This window comes from Ambystoma mexicanum, chromosome 1p (genome assembly GCF_040938575.1).
Source record: "Ambystoma mexicanum isolate Mex_15411 chromosome 1p, UKY_AmexF1_1, whole genome shotgun sequence".
In the NCBI taxonomy this organism is placed as follows: Eukaryota; Metazoa; Chordata; class Amphibia; order Caudata; family Ambystomatidae; genus Ambystoma; species Ambystoma mexicanum.
The window spans coordinates 335,906,144-335,921,583 of NC_090921.1; the positions used below are offsets into that span (position 1 = coordinate 335,906,144).

The 15,440-nt window shown below is 44.6% G+C and overlaps 1 protein-coding gene across 3 annotated transcripts in view; it reads left to right on the plus strand.

Annotated features, from left to right (window-relative positions):
* LOC138569820 (transducin-like enhancer protein 1) overlaps window positions 1–13,095 on the plus strand; it is a 654,895-nt gene extending 641,800 nt beyond the window's left edge. For all 3 annotated transcript variants that reach the window (XM_069648175.1, XM_069648192.1, XM_069648183.1), the window contains 4 exons: window positions 2,269–2,416; window positions 9,530–9,680; window positions 10,520–10,596; window positions 12,594–13,095. In XM_069648175.1, the coding sequence (XP_069504276.1) occupies window positions 2,269–2,416; window positions 9,530–9,680; window positions 10,520–10,596; window positions 12,594–12,701 (484 nt within the window). In that variant the 3' untranslated portion in view covers window positions 12,702–13,095. The remainder of the gene's footprint in view (window positions 1–2,268; window positions 2,417–9,529; window positions 9,681–10,519; window positions 10,597–12,593) is intronic.
* The last annotated feature ends 2,345 nt before the right edge of the window (window positions 13,096–15,440 follow it).

Here is a 15,440-nt window from a genome sequence, read left to right on the forward strand (position 1 = left end):
CACCCTCGTTTTGCGCCTAAATTTATCTCCAAGTTCCATGTGAACCAATCAATAGAACTGCCTACTTTCTTCCAGAACCCTACTAACCTGGCCGAAAGTAGGCTACACACATTAGATGTGGGTAGGGCAGTCCTGTTTTACCTGGACAGAACTAAACCACAGAGAAAGACTAACCAAATTTTTGTTTCAGTGGCAGCTGGTAGAGAAGGGGGATCCTGTCTCTAAATCGGCAATCTCAAGGTGGATTGTCAAATGCATCACTCTGTTACATTCTTGCTAAGAGAGAACTGCCCTTGAAGCCTAGAGCACATTCTACTCGGGGCACTAAGGGCTTCCATAGCATTCATTGCAAATGTTCCCCTAGAGTCCATTTGCAAACCGGCAACCTGGAGTTCTGTACACACCTTTACAAAACACTATTGCCTAGACACTCATTCTAGATCTGACTCTCAGGTGGAACAAGCAGTACTGAGACATCTTTTCACTAAGGTTCCTTCTCACAAGCCACCTCCAATTCCGGGTACTGATCAATACTCTTATGCACAACATGTGATTCTAAGCAGATTAACAAGCATCAGAAGACATGCATTACTTACCGTAAAAGCATTTCTGGTGGTTATACCTGCTTAGATTCACATGCGCCCACCCTTCCTCCCCGCTCGGATGGAAGGAACATAGACATCTTACTACTTTCTCTCTTTATGTACTCACTAACTATAGCCTTGGGCTCCCTCATTGCAGAAAAAATATAACCGGAGAGACCTCGGCGCGTGAGGGATTTTGGGTACACTACACATTCACATTAGGGAAAGTGTTACAGGCACGCCCATATCGACGTCCCCTTTCGATTCTCGAAAGGCAAGATGCAATACTCTGCAGTTACCACTGGATGTTGGACTATATGCACAGCATGTGAATCTAAGCAGTTACAATCATCAGAAATGCTTTTACGGTAAGTAATGCATGTCAATTGGCCATGTGCATTCTGAGGATCTCACGTTTTTGTCAATTGCTGCATTGTTTTGGGCAGATGTTACAACAGCGGGTTAATGATATTTCTGGAATATGCACATTTGGCTCCTTTAAATGTAACTGAACGCCTTTGTGTCTATTTAGCAGGATCTGATTGCCGAGTGCCTTTGGGTATCTGCCTTACCGAAACCAGGAATCGTCGATAAACAGCCTCTCGCCGCATGTGTCTGTTTATTGATTTAGAGAATTTGAAAAAAATGACCAAATGTTTTTTCTGTATTGATTTGTGCAGGTATAGCATGTTGCACCTTTGATGGTGCCATGCATACATACGGGAGTTGCTTGTGTTCTTCAGAGGGCTCCTGCTGATGAACAAAGACTTGGTTGTAAAGATTGTGATTCAATCTGTGGAATAGACTGTGAAGGCTGCTACATGGACCCCTTTTCTTGGTCCTTGCAGTGTATCGATCAGTTTGCGCTACAGTTGGTATGTTGGAGCATAACATTATGAGCTTGTGTGGATCTAGAGGGTAGCTGACTGATGAGGGTACACGTCTCTAGATGTCATGCAGCTGGAGTGAACCATACAGCATAATCCTGCATGATGGTTTTAACAGGATATAAAGGTTTACTGTATCTGGGCGCTCTGTGTAGCAGCTGTCTTTGGTGTATGCAGAGGATAGGAGCATGGAGCATGTGCCTCTGGTGGATACAGGAGGTTTTGATGGTTCAGCGCTGCTTCTCTGGCCTTTACAAAACAAGAGTATGCACCTTATGAATGAATTAACATAGGTTTTCATCATACGTGCAGTAATGACCACATTGTTTTGGATTCAATGTGCACTGGTATAGGCAACTAGGAGGGAGTTGAGGTTGGAACAATAATCTGACCTGATGTGGTGGTGAACGAGTTGCTATTTATAAAAATGGTCTCCCTTTTTCCCAATTAGCACACGTTTTTTATTTTTATGATTTATATCTCAATGAAGGGAATGCAATGTATTTGGATGTATGTCGTCGTTACCTTTTGTTTCTACTTGTTTCTATTCTCTCCTTTTAATGCATTATATGTATGGTGTAATTTATGTATGAACGATCTTAAATATAAGACCATAATATAAATAAAATAAATAAATTGAGTGTCTTGTTTGGTGCTTACAGCAGGCCTTGACCATCAAACAATCTTTTGTGGGTCCACGCAGCAATTAAAGCAGTTTGTGACAATAGACTTAAAGACCTGAACAGTAATTTGCTCACAATTTATTTTTGTACATGGATTCCGGTCTATCTTTCCAGGCAGTTCCAGGGTCACACAGATGGAGCCAGCTGTATCGACATTTCCAACGATGGTACAAAATTGTGGACTGGGGGCCTTGACAACACAGTGCGATGTTGGGATCTGAGGGAAGGTCGACAGCTACAGCAACATGACTTTAGCTCGCAGGTAATTGAGGTTGAGTCTAACATGCGTATGCTTAGGACACAAAGTCGCAAATCGTGTGGTAAAATGTGTGTTTGGGGGCTCTTAATAGAGCTGTGAGCCAGACCTAGAATTGTCATTCTAATTTTAAACTAGCTATGGACTGAAACACTATTCAATTACAATGCTAGCCATTGCTGTGTAAGGAAAATAACTGGCCATGCAGTGTTAAGACTGTGTAGTATCACTGTTAATCTTACACATATGGAGACGTTAAGACACCTGCAGAATTTTCAGCGCGCCCATATGAGCAGTGTGTGTAGCTTGCTGCCATGCATTTAGTGAACAGCTCTGCCCTCCTCCCCTAATCTGAGTTTCTACATGCCCCACGGCCAGTATTCCTCCATTTAGGGACAAATTCCTGGCAACTAAAACTTTTTACTTCTACATACACAGACTGGCATTTCAGGCCTCAAAGGCAGATCATGTTTGGTGCAGGACAGCTTCCCTTGTGAGCTTATGCATTGTCCAAGACACTAACACCACAGTGTAGGGTTATTCCTTGAGGCTCTTCCATGCTGTCATCAGAATGATCAACTGGCCAAAAGCAGGCAGTAGGGAAACACAAGTACAGGAATGGGATCTGGTTCCATCCACCACTGCTACATGATGCATGACAGTCCAGGGTGCCAGGGCAGGGCTCGGACCACCACGTTCTTTGCATCTTCACTTGCCTTTCAAGGCTGGCTGCACATTGGACAGCTGATTAGTCTGGTTCTCTATACTACAGAGCTTTCCACAAACTAAGGTATGTTGGTGGGAGAATATTGTGATTTGTTTCATATTTCAATTGTATACCACTCATTCGAGTGTTGAATTAACGAGCATGTCAAGAAAGCAATAAAGGGCAAGCTCTCCTGGAAGACGCATGATCTGGCCGCCTCTTTTCTGTGTGAAAACTCCCTGCTTTGCCTGGCTAGGTCCCGATCATCCCATGAAGCAATGTGTGAATGTTTTTATTTCTTAGACAAGAGCTCTGGCTTCCCAGTGAGCACCCAGTAAACTGAGGTTAAGGCTTCTTGGAGGTGGCCACAGGAGGGAGCGACATGGATCCTCTTAACACCAAGCCATCCGAATCAGATACAAATATGAAGAGGGTGTGACTTTCTTACAAGCAGAATACTAGCAGAATTAAAACTTGAGGCATAAGATGATGTCTATCCAGTCATCTCAGACGAGGCATTTCCTCTCTTCCGTTCTGCAAAATGGCGCAATGCTTGATCTGTCTCTTGAGTCTAGAAAAGCTGTACCCAAACAGACCTGCTCTCTCACTGCACACGGAAATTAAAGTCCCTGGGCCTCATCACGAGTTTGGTGGTAACCCCTTAAATGCGGCAGTAGCGCTATTACCGCCGCATTTAAGGGTCCATCAGATCATGGCCTTGGCAGATTTCCCCCCAGCTCGGAGCTGGGAGGGAAATCCGCAGCAAAATTGACGATTTTTGGCGCTATTACCGCCAGCGGTAATAGTGCAAATTTTCCCCATTGGGAAATGAGGAATTCCCGAATGGGCCCAATGGGCACTAACCGTTCTGCCAAACCCGTGATCCGGCGCCAATAGCACCGGGGGGTTTGGCGGTAGGGGTAATACCACCGGCGTTACCGCCCAACTCGTGATGAAGCCCCCAGTGTGCGTCTGTAGTTGAGGAACTTTGCTAAAACTGATCCTGTACGATTAATACAATACTGAACTGTTTTGGCTACATGTTCTCTGGTTACATTTATGAACTGGCCATGTCCCTTGCTTGTATGCAAGGTTATGATTTGATCATGGCAGGTGTAGATGCATGTTAAAAAAATAATAAATGAAAACAAAAATCAAATCTTCAATGCCACTAGTAGGTGTCAAATTCATTCACATTTATTTTATTTAATTCCTAGGTATTTCCTATTACTCGTCAGTACCCTCCTTTTTTTAATCTCACTTTGACATGCCCTCCAATGAAATGCATAGAGCACTGTCAGATAGAAGCTGTTAAGTGCACAGGAATAAACCTGCAGTACAGATGGAGAAATACAAATAGGTTGCCGGATATTAGTCTGAATGTTTTGTACATATACAGCATACATTGTGAATGGGTCTGCCACAAGTAACCACTCTGGGGCTAAATGTTGTTTCGAGGGTGTTTTTTTTACATCCTTGGAACAAACAGATGGGTTAATGAACTCTCAGGATTTTCAGGCCAACCAGGCCTAGGGGAATTTGGCACTTAGGCCGTCCCTCTGTATCTCAATCTCCCCATTTCCTTTCCCGCTTCCCTAACCCATAAGTCAACAGGTTTAGTCGTCATGCTCAGTGACGCCATCTGTCTTTTTACTATCATAGGCTATTGGTGTTTCCCTGAGTAGATGGCTGCCTAACTCCCTGGGGATGTTCAAACTTTCCCTGACCTAATCCTGCTTCATGTTCTAATGGAGTTGGGGATGGCGCCTCGTTCTACCTGGTTTCACCGACTCGTCATGCACACATGGTTTCACCTGACCCACTTCTACACTGGGTTCCAAGATGTTCTCCTACTGACCACTCTGCTATCCCTCCGATGTTGCACTCTGTCTTCCTACCTTCACCCTTTGATGTTACCTCTCTTTTCAACTCCTGTCACTACTATTACTACCACCTCCCCCTACTTCCTCTGATGTACCTTCACCCCTTTTTCATACTATTCTCCCTTCCACATCGCCACTACTGCTACCACTTCCATATTTCACTACCGCCTCACTACTCCTTTACTACCACTTCAACTATCTCTCCTCCTCTACTAGATTTTCTCTACTAATAATGCTTCTCCTCTTTGCACACTACCACACTCTACAGGCACTACTACTGACAACTACCACTTCTCACTCCCACTGCTACTACACCACTCCCACTACGACTGCCGCCCCCTCTGCTTACAAATACTCCCACCTCCTCTCTACTCCTACTCTTATCACTGCTGTACTTCCACGCTCAAGACCACTTTCTCCAATAACCTCATAACATTTCTTCCGCACTCTTCTTTTCTGGTCTCTTGAACGCCCTCCTCCACCTCCTGTCCTCACCAAACTACAACCCAGCCTAAACTGTTCCCACATTACCCTTGTGTAGTACAGACCTATACCAAAGGATGGGTTACCTAATACCAAGCAGCTAAGTGTTGTGTAGTCTCACAAAGTGTTACTACACCAATTCCTACCTAACGGGCTACACACCACCTGAGTTCATTGTTGCGTAGACTGAGCAGCCAGGCTCATCTTAGGCGGAAGGTAGAGCTGTAGAATCCCTACAAAGAGTGTGTAATACAAATGGTCCAAAGAAACACCGAAACACTATGTATTGTAAAAATATATGGTTTATTTAAATGCAAGTAGGCCCTGATAAATCTTGGCGGAAATAAGTACGATCACATTATATATGACCACAATTCTATAAACACGACACTGCTTTAAAGTTCACAGACCAAAGCATAGACCTTATTTAGAGAACTAACAGTAGTACAGGTAAGTCAAATCTATTCATGGGGAGTAAAAACCAATAGTTACTTTTGGATTACCTTCAGTAATACAAGGGTAGTATACCCTAACAGTTGTACTGTGACGCTCAGCAAGAAATCACATAGTAATATCAACTGGACAATATACTTTGCAGAATAGTGACACATGTATTCTAGGAACAGTAAAAACATGTAACTTCTTTTGGGATAACAGTTATACTTGTGTAATCTTCAATTACAGTTGCGTTTCGGTGTACAGACTAAGGAAAGCAATAACTTTTTAACTTATATTTGGAAGGCACGCAGCTAACCTAAGGTAACTAAGACCTCTATACTTTTGTAAAGCGCTTCCAGCAACTTTAAAGGTAAGTATGACCTAAGCAGTCTTATTCTGTATAGGCTAAAAGCAAGTCGGGAAAGCAAGACCCAATTGGGGACACTCTTACAATTATCCTAACAGGAATAATAAAGTGAAACCAACAGCATTGCTTTTGGGAAGAGGGGAACCCAATTCACAGGTGATTAACTTAACAGTCAGTCTACTTTCTGTTAGAATGGTGAGGCAGTTTCTTAGGAAAGCAAGACTTAGGGATTGCTTATTTAAGAAGGCACACAGCTTATTCAAGGTTAGTAAATCCTATGTCTACTTTTCAGAATGGCCGAACAAATATGCAATAACTTTTTGTTGTAACTATGTACTCTCAGAGCTACAGTTACCAACTAATTAATTTACAAGTAAGTCACTTTTTCAACACTTGGTTTCCTTTTCAAGACAGACCCATATTAAAGTATCCAGCCCTTCCCAATTCTAGTACACGATTTCTCTGAGGCAGAAGAGGGACCGTAGTGGTCTAGGAGCCAGTTGTACGCATGTTGAGATAGGGCTCAGTTGCAGGAAAGGTTTAGAGTTCCAGAGGAAGACCTTTCAAACAAGTATCTTACTTTAGTGTTAGTTGGGGTTCCAGGGACTTCAGATAAGACACCCTAGGATGATTCCAGCAGTCTGGTTGGGTGAACGGGACGAAAGACCTCCCAATCAAAGAAAACGCAACTAAACTACACAGGAATCACAAGAGCCTTAAGATAGGTAAACACCCAAGCCAGCACAGTACTTCAGTACAGAAGATTTTGCAGTAGGAGGACTTAAGATCTGCAGCCTAAAATCCAGCTGTTGAATTCCTTCATCAAGAAGACAGACAGGACACTGAAGGAACTTTTGCAGCAAGCATCACATGGAAGGTTTTAGGCAAGGTTTTCCTCGCGGCTGGATGTGGCTCTGTGGATTTGGCGCCTTTTTCAGGAGCACAGGAGAAGACAGAATATCGCTGATCAGATTCCTGTTGTTTGCCAGGTCCAGCACTATGGTGAGGGGACTTTCCGGACTCGATTCACGTCTCTGGAGGTCCAGCAGGATGCCCATAAGGTTTCAGCGAGATTCGGGTTTCGGAGGACCGTGCACAGCGCAATGGCCCGAGGTCCCATGCTATCGGAGGTATTCCAGCCCAGCAAGGGCGCAGCACGGTGTGGAATGGCTCAAAATGCAGTTTTTCTTGGGTCTAGTGGGTCCCATCAGGCACTGTCATCAGTTTCAGAGTCCCCAGGTTTATACGAAGGAAGGGTAACCGCAGGCTTCCTCTTCGGTTTTGGTTCCAGTGGTCGACTACCTCTTCAGCTTCCAGGATCTGACTTTTATGCAGGAACCCAGCCAATCAAACAGCCTTGCAACATTCAAACTTGGGGGGTGGAGGGGGCAATCCTGTCAGGACATCCAGCCTCTCGGATTGAACTGGATTCTCACACTCGGGCGGAAACAAAGGACTGCAAAGTTTTGGACTCCTCCCTCGCTTCCTGCCTTCAGACACTCTGGAGCATGGGCGGGGAGTCTACTCCCGCCGAAGATAAAAAACACACAAAGGAATTTCCTGCCCTGGACGTAAGGGGAAGGGACAAGAATGGACAAGGACAAGAAATGCTAAAATAGTGAAAAAATAAGGGTGGGCCATTTTGGTAAAATGGGCTTCCATGGTGCCTTTACCGGGGCTGTGGAAACAGCCCACGGTAAAGGTGCACCAAATAGGTAAAAAGGTAAACTGCCACCAGCTACGTAATGTAAGTTTGTCCTGGTAACATTCATGTTACCTTTTAGAATGAGAATAGTTCTCACTAGGGTAGCCAGAGAAAGTTAAGAGAAGCCCCTAGAGCAACCCAGCAACAATAGGAACTTATTACTAAAAAGTTGTCAAAGAGGACAACATTTAAAAGACACTATGGAGAGTCTTAAAAAGGGCACCCATATAAAGAGTAAAAGATTCTGTGTATCCTTCATGATCAAAAGATTTAGAATAAACATCTGCCGCCAGTGGGAAACAACCTGTATGATCCTGCCAAATAGGCCAGCATAACACAATTTCACTTAAGTGTGGCAAACCTGCAACTATGTCACAAGCCCAGATCAGAAAATAAACTCTGTACAGTAAAACAGTCAAAAGTACATGCAATCCTTACAGATCTCCAGTGCAGAAGGGGTTGCTGATTTTGGTGACGTTTTCATCCAGTGGTTCTGCACCAGGCTGGTCTCCACTGATGGCCACGAAAGGGGATTGGGGGTTCAAGTCCAGATCATAGCTATGGTCTGAGATCTTCCAGACTAGATCTCACTAAGCAGGCCTTCAAACACCCGAGCTGTTTTGGCAATCCTCTGGATAGCTACCCTTTCAGCGAGGTTAAATTCCTTTCTAGTGTTGTGGAATGCTTGATGGGATATAAGTAAGGCTGAGCCTGTGTTTGCCTGAGGCTTTCCTTGCAATTCACAGGAAGGGCAATTTATTGGATACAAGTTGGTCACAAGTTGGGTCGAAAATGCCACCATGCTAAAGTCCTTTAGGGTGCAGAGAAAATACAGTGGATAGTTGGAAAATATTTTTTTTCCAAAGTAAGAGAATAAAGTACACCCTCTTCGGCCCAAGTTTGCAGGCATATAAGGGTGCCCTAAAGTCTGCAGCCCGTGGAAGCAGGCCAAGCCCAGTCCACACTGCACACAAGTGCGCGCAGATTCTGGCAGGCCCCAGCGATCCGCAGGAGGGCACGAATAGCAGGAAAATATGGGTGTATGTTGAGGAGGGGGCTGGGAGTGTGTTGAGAGGAGGGCACGTATGTGGCATGGAAGAGGGCGAAATGGAGGCTTCAGTGGAATCAACCCCCCGATTTTAAGTAAATCCTGCCAACGTGGAAGTTGGTGGGGGTTTTGGCCCGTTTTCCTGCCTTTTGAATGCAGCACCCAACTGGCCTAAAAAGCACCCTTTTTTGTATGCGTCCTTCAACAGGCTGCCTAGACAAAGAACTGACAATAAGCCCTTTGGCTCAGCAGCTTACAGAAACCGACAATTTAATGAAAAGAATGCATGCTTAGGCCATGCAATCAAGGCAAAAGCACAATGCTCTAATCCTCCGATCTTAGGTTCTGAAGGTGCTTTATTTTTTGGGGCAGGGTGATGGTAAGTCAGTGGCATGAGTGCAACAATATTGTAAATCAAGCAGATATACAGGTGTCTAACATACATCTAAGCAGTGGCTCTGCATTGAATCTTTCATGGTTTTTTTCTAGATCTTCTCTCTTGGTTATTGTCCAACTGGGGAGTGGCTGGCCGTGGGCATGGAGAGTAGCAATGTGGAGGTCTTGCACGTTTCCAAACCTGACAAATACCAGCTGCACTTGCATGAGAGCTGCGTTCTTTCCTTGCAGTTTGCCTCTTGCGGTAAGTAACTTCTCCTCTCTGCTTTATGGTGGTGGTGGTGTGCTATGCAATGCATGGACACACTTGGCTAGATCCATCTCAGAAAATGGTCTGGACACATTTCCCCATGTTGTGCTGGGGGAGTTTAAATGAATGTCACAGCGTCCTTTATATTGCGCTCCCTGCAGCATTCCTTTTTTTCGAATCTCAATTTATGGCTGAATTTGTTTTATTTTTTTAATGTGTGAACTAGGGGCTTATTTTACTAAGTTTGGTTTGCCATGTTAAAGTGCCCTTGCTTTGAAGTGGCTGGGAGGTTCTCTATTAATTTTCTTAGGATTAAGAAGCCTCAGTTGATGGTAACTCATTTGACACTTTCCATGAAAGCAGTCGCGCTCTCAAGCTTTTATGCAAAAATATTGCACCCCTTCCGGCGTTCATTCCACTCTAAACTGAGGAGCATGGTTGGCAGGGCTGACTATTGTGGCACTCCATAGGCATCATTTTTAAAAGGTAACCAGGTCTTCTCTAGCTTTGCACCTGCAGCAAGTTATGTTTTGTAGTTTGAGTAAATGTCACATCGTTGTACACAGGAGTAATCTAGAGTATCTCGTTATACTTGTCTCTGTTCTCAAACTCTTGAGGAATATGGGGCAACACTGTTGAATTGCTGGTGGGGCCTGTTGATTTGGGAGTAGGATGGGGAATGAGGTTTTTCATATGGAATTGGGAAGGTGGGGGGTATTGCTGTTGGTTCTGACCCGCAAGCACACCTGTAGCTATCTAACATGGACTTTGATGAAAATGGCTGTTCAACAAAAATTCTCCAAATCTTAACCTTGATTTGCTTTGGCTCGTAGGTAAATGGTTCGTGAGCACTGGAAAGGACAACCTGCTGAATGCTTGGAGGACTCCTTATGGAGCCAGCATATTCCAGGTAAGACATTCCTAGAAGGAATTCTCGGTTTGCTGCTTTTCATGCATACAGTGCATTGGCTGTACATTGTGTGGATGCCAGAATTCTGATTGTGTGTGTGTGTGTGTGTGTGTGTGTGTGTGTGTGTGTGTGTGTGTGTGTGTGTGAGTGAGAGAGAGATTGGGGGGGTAGGGGGTACTTAAGAAACAAGTGAGGGATCACTGTGCAGTCTGGAACACTAAGGGGATCTATACAGTGTAGAGTCTGATATTTTATTTACATTTTAAGATGGAATCCGGTGAAGTTCAGGGAAGAGGGTGGAGGAGAGAAGGTTAAGCTGTAGACAAGGGAAGAGGAGTCTACAAACGGGACATTGGGCAGCTATGGAATCTTTGCTTTGCGTACCTGGCTTGGAACAGGGCCAACCCCACATACAGAAGGATGAATGTCCTTATGCCAAGTGAGCAGAAGTTGAAAACTGTGTACCTCTGCTGGCTGGTAGTTGCCCCTAAAAAATCACCAGTTAGCTGCTGCATTTGTCTCTAATATTGACACCCACGGTTTGGCAAGGTTTCTGATTAGTCTGTTGTCTACCACGAAGTGCCAGTTGATTAGCTGTAAAGATCCGATAGTTTCCTCCTAAATTTAGGAGACAACCTTAACCACAGTAGTATTAGTCCCCCACAAAGTGGAGCAAGTGTACACCTAAAGCACATACCTCCTATTATACTGGCCAGACTCCTTTGCATTCTCTGCAGTTGCTCATTGCACCGGTGAAGTGGTTGGAACGGGTAAGTGGATGGAACGTGTGAAGGAGGTGGAATGGATGAAGTGTGTGGATGAAACGGATGAAGTGGGTGGACCGTATGAAGTAGCTGGACGAACGGATAACTTATGTTGAACGGATGACGTATGTGGATGCAACGAGTTAAACGGGGTGTATGGAACGGGTCAAGTATGTGGATGGATGATGCATGGAGAACGGAAAACGTGGGTAGAACTAATGAAATGAAAGACCAGGTGATGAAGGGATAACATGCATAGATCGGATCAGAAGGAATACATGGAACTGATCTAACTGATAGTGTGCATAGAACTGAGCGAGTACATGCAACGAATGGAATGCACGGAACAGATAGAGGGCACAATATGAAACTGTACAAATGAGTGTATGGAACGATCTATAGTGCATAGAATGGTTGATGGTTGGAGTGCATGGAATGGTCGGAGTGCATGGAACTATTGGAATGTGCTCGATCTCAAGCACCTAAGGTAAACCACCATATCACATCTCCATGCTTGCTCTCTTCTTTACACCACCACTCAACTAGAACACAGCGATACTATGACACCATCGGTATAGCTGTTCTCATACCATCACTTGCCTCATACTCCCCATCATCCTAACTAAACGCAGCTGGTTACACACCCTCCAGCCTACGCGTTCTCCTCAGGCCTAACGCAGCCAGAATCGGTCTGGATAACAACTTCCCAGAACGAACACATACTCTTGATCTCCCAACCACCACACCTACCGCTAAGAAGCAGCTATCACATGAATGCCACACCTGCTGCACACATATCCGGTGCTCACACGCACCTTATGACTCTCTCTCCTCTCTCTACTGACTTGAACTTTGGTTCCCGAGGGCGTTCAACCTACCAGCGCCTTGAGATCATACCATGGGTACATAAGGCGCTATATAAATGCAAAGTAACATAACATAATTTAAGGCCCATGCTGTCCCTCAGAAATGTGCTGCAGCCTGCATGGGTCTGTCTCCACGGCTTTCAGATTTACTGATCGATGGCACATGGTGGCCTCATGAGGAGCTATGTTATCGTAATGAAACTAATTTAGAAAGTCGGCGTGCTGACTTCACCTTTGCTTCCGTTGCAAACCTACAAACGTGCTTTTCAAACTGCTTGCACTAAAGAGAGGAATTCTGACTATGCCAATGCAACCTCAACAATGCTGTTTCTCTCATCTGATACAGACTTGTTTTGTTCTTTTGCAGTCCAAGGAGTCGTCGTCTGTGCTGAGCTGCGACATCTCTCCTGATGACCAGTTTATTGTTACTGGATCTGGTGACAAAAAAGCAACTGTGTATGAGGTGATTTACTGAAGAGTGACCCACTGCTAGAGGAAGTACTGGGATGAACTGCATCTGGCACGTCAACCTACAGCGTGCCGAGAAGGAGCAAGACCATGAAGCGCAGGAGCATGTACAGCCGGCACTTTTCCAAAGAACGTGGAAGGAAACCTTCCACATCACGCTCTGGACTGGGAAGAGGAGGGGCCAGGTTAGAAATTGTGGTGACTAGGGAGGAAAGGGACCTGGCCCTAATCGGACTAATCGGCCCTGCCATGTTTTTTGGCAAGACACTGGCATTCGGGGACTTTATTTTTAACCTGAACATTTTTTAATGAAACATTGTTTAAAAAACAAGAAAAAAACTCTCATTGACATGTTGGCCTCAGGCCTCTAGGTGTATGTAATAATAAAAGAACATATGGGTAAAAACAGACAAAGTCAGTGGATAAAATCGCAGGTGGATGACAAGACCTTTTCACACGTTCCCTGCAGTTCTATATTCAAACCCAGATTCCACCTGTTATTCTTGAATTTCGTTAATTGCTGCTGCTTTTGACATCACTGAGGCTAGGCCACTCTTTAGTGGTCACTTAACGCTTACATTCTGGCAGTTGTACGAAGTGGATATCTTGAAGGATGCGGGGAAGGGGAGCAGGAGGATATAGTTTGTCAAAGACCCTCTTCATGGAAAAGACTTGCGTTGGTGGTCAGTAAGGCTTTTGATTTGATGTATAATGTGCTTTTGGTCCTTCTCCCGCCCAATTGGTAACCAGTTTACCTAATGGAACGTTAACCCATGAAGCTAAATTTTCTGGAGTAAGGCAGTGAGGCCTCCTTATCAAACACTGGGCGGTAGGTTGCAGGACCCCTTCAAGCAGTTTCTTGATACATTTCTGAAACTGATGGTTTGATTGTAACACTATGTTCATCAGCCCCCAACTCTGAGAATGAGCTCTTGATTGATAGTTGTTACACTTTACCTGTGGTTTCTAGAGGAGTCGTAAAGTGTTTTTTAAGAAATCTGTAATGGTGCGTGTGTCAACTAGGTGTAAACTTATTAAAGTTTATTTAGGCATTTCTAATGCAATGCAGAAAGCACATGGGGATTGTCCAATTCCATGCTGCACTCAACACATCCTTCTTTACAGGTGAAGATTGTCTTAACCACCTTGGAACACCCACATCACCACAGTCTACAGCTATTAGCGGTCCTGCAGCCAACACTGAAGAGAAATCGCCCCCACCGTACACCAACCCCCAGCCTTTAAGAACCTTATAAACCAACCTTCAACACTGTGAAGACAACTGCTTACTTGACTTTAAGGACAGGAACATCAAAAGTACCAACTTGTCAAACCCAGAAATAACCTCCTTTCAACTAAGCCCTCCCAGGCCCCTCATTGGCCCAAGCCAAACCTACTTCCTAAAATGGATTGAAAATAAATTTGTATTTTTATGTTCTAGCCTCACAACTGATCTGAGCCATGCAGCCTCCTTCTAATGAATACCTTATTCACTCCGATCTGCAGCTTTTCAAATCATCCAGGTGCATGGTGTATTTGAAATGTTATGACTACCAGCGGGTGTTTGTGTAACTCCATTATAGATTTTTCAGTGGGTATGGGTGCCACTGGCGCCAGAAGAGATGAAGCAGCTTAGGTACTTTGTTACCATGGTGACTAGTAAAATCCTCCTAGTCCTCTTTCCTCTGGTGATGTCTCTGAGGGGGGAGTGTAGCATGACCTGCAGTAGCATAGGCTAAACTGAATAAGGCACGGGGCACATGCTCCACAGTAGCCATGCATGCCTGCCTCCTTTTGAGACCTAACCTGTCTATTCCACACTCCAACTGTCAGTAATTTTATCTGCATGGAACCACAGGGCAAAATGATAGATGATGGTGGGAAGTTGTATGGAATCGAAGGGACTGTGGAATGGGAGTATTGTGCTCACATACTCCTAGATTAGGTCTACTTTCGTCTATACTCTTGCGAGATTGCAAAGCATCCTACGGCAATATTGGAGGATTGATCCAAAACTGTATTAAGTACAGAATGACAGCTCAACAAAAAATTCCCGAGGCCTACCTGCCTAAAGCATCAGCCCTAGAGCTGGCATCAAACAGGTGTTTGCTGAGGGTATATGGTGGTCTGCTTTGCAATTGTCATCCAGAGGTACTGCCTTCAGAAAAAACACAAAGGTTGCGATAGCAGGGGGCTAGATCGGCGAGAAAGCCTTTAATAAGTGACAATTTGCTAGTCTTGTTCTCAAAATGCAGTAAACTATCCATCTTGCTAAGGATGCCTTGAAGGCTTTGCTGTGACCTGGGGGTGTCCCCCATACATCAGAGATGGTCCAAAGAGCTAACCTCTGTTACCCTCAAAGATAATCTGTAGTGCCCCACTTAAAGGCTTTTGAGAATCTTCTCTGACTAAAACTCTTGGTTAGAGAGACTGGTAAGGAAATCCCTTGGTTCAGTTGAAACTCTGACATAGCTAGTCATGTGAAGCCTCAGAGAACCACTAGCACATAATACAAGGCCATAACTCCTGGATTTCTCTGAAACATCAAACTTGGAACATCCGTGACATTGCAAATCCAGAAACAAACTATGTGCCCTGAACCTTCATTGCAGGGGGTTTGGTTATTATTAAAGTTGGGGTAAATGTGATTCCCCTATGGTATCAATACTGCTGTCCCCACCTTCACCTTGGTAAAGGCTGGGGGCCGAACGGAGTCTTAGAGGGCAGCCCTAAACTGAAACCTTGT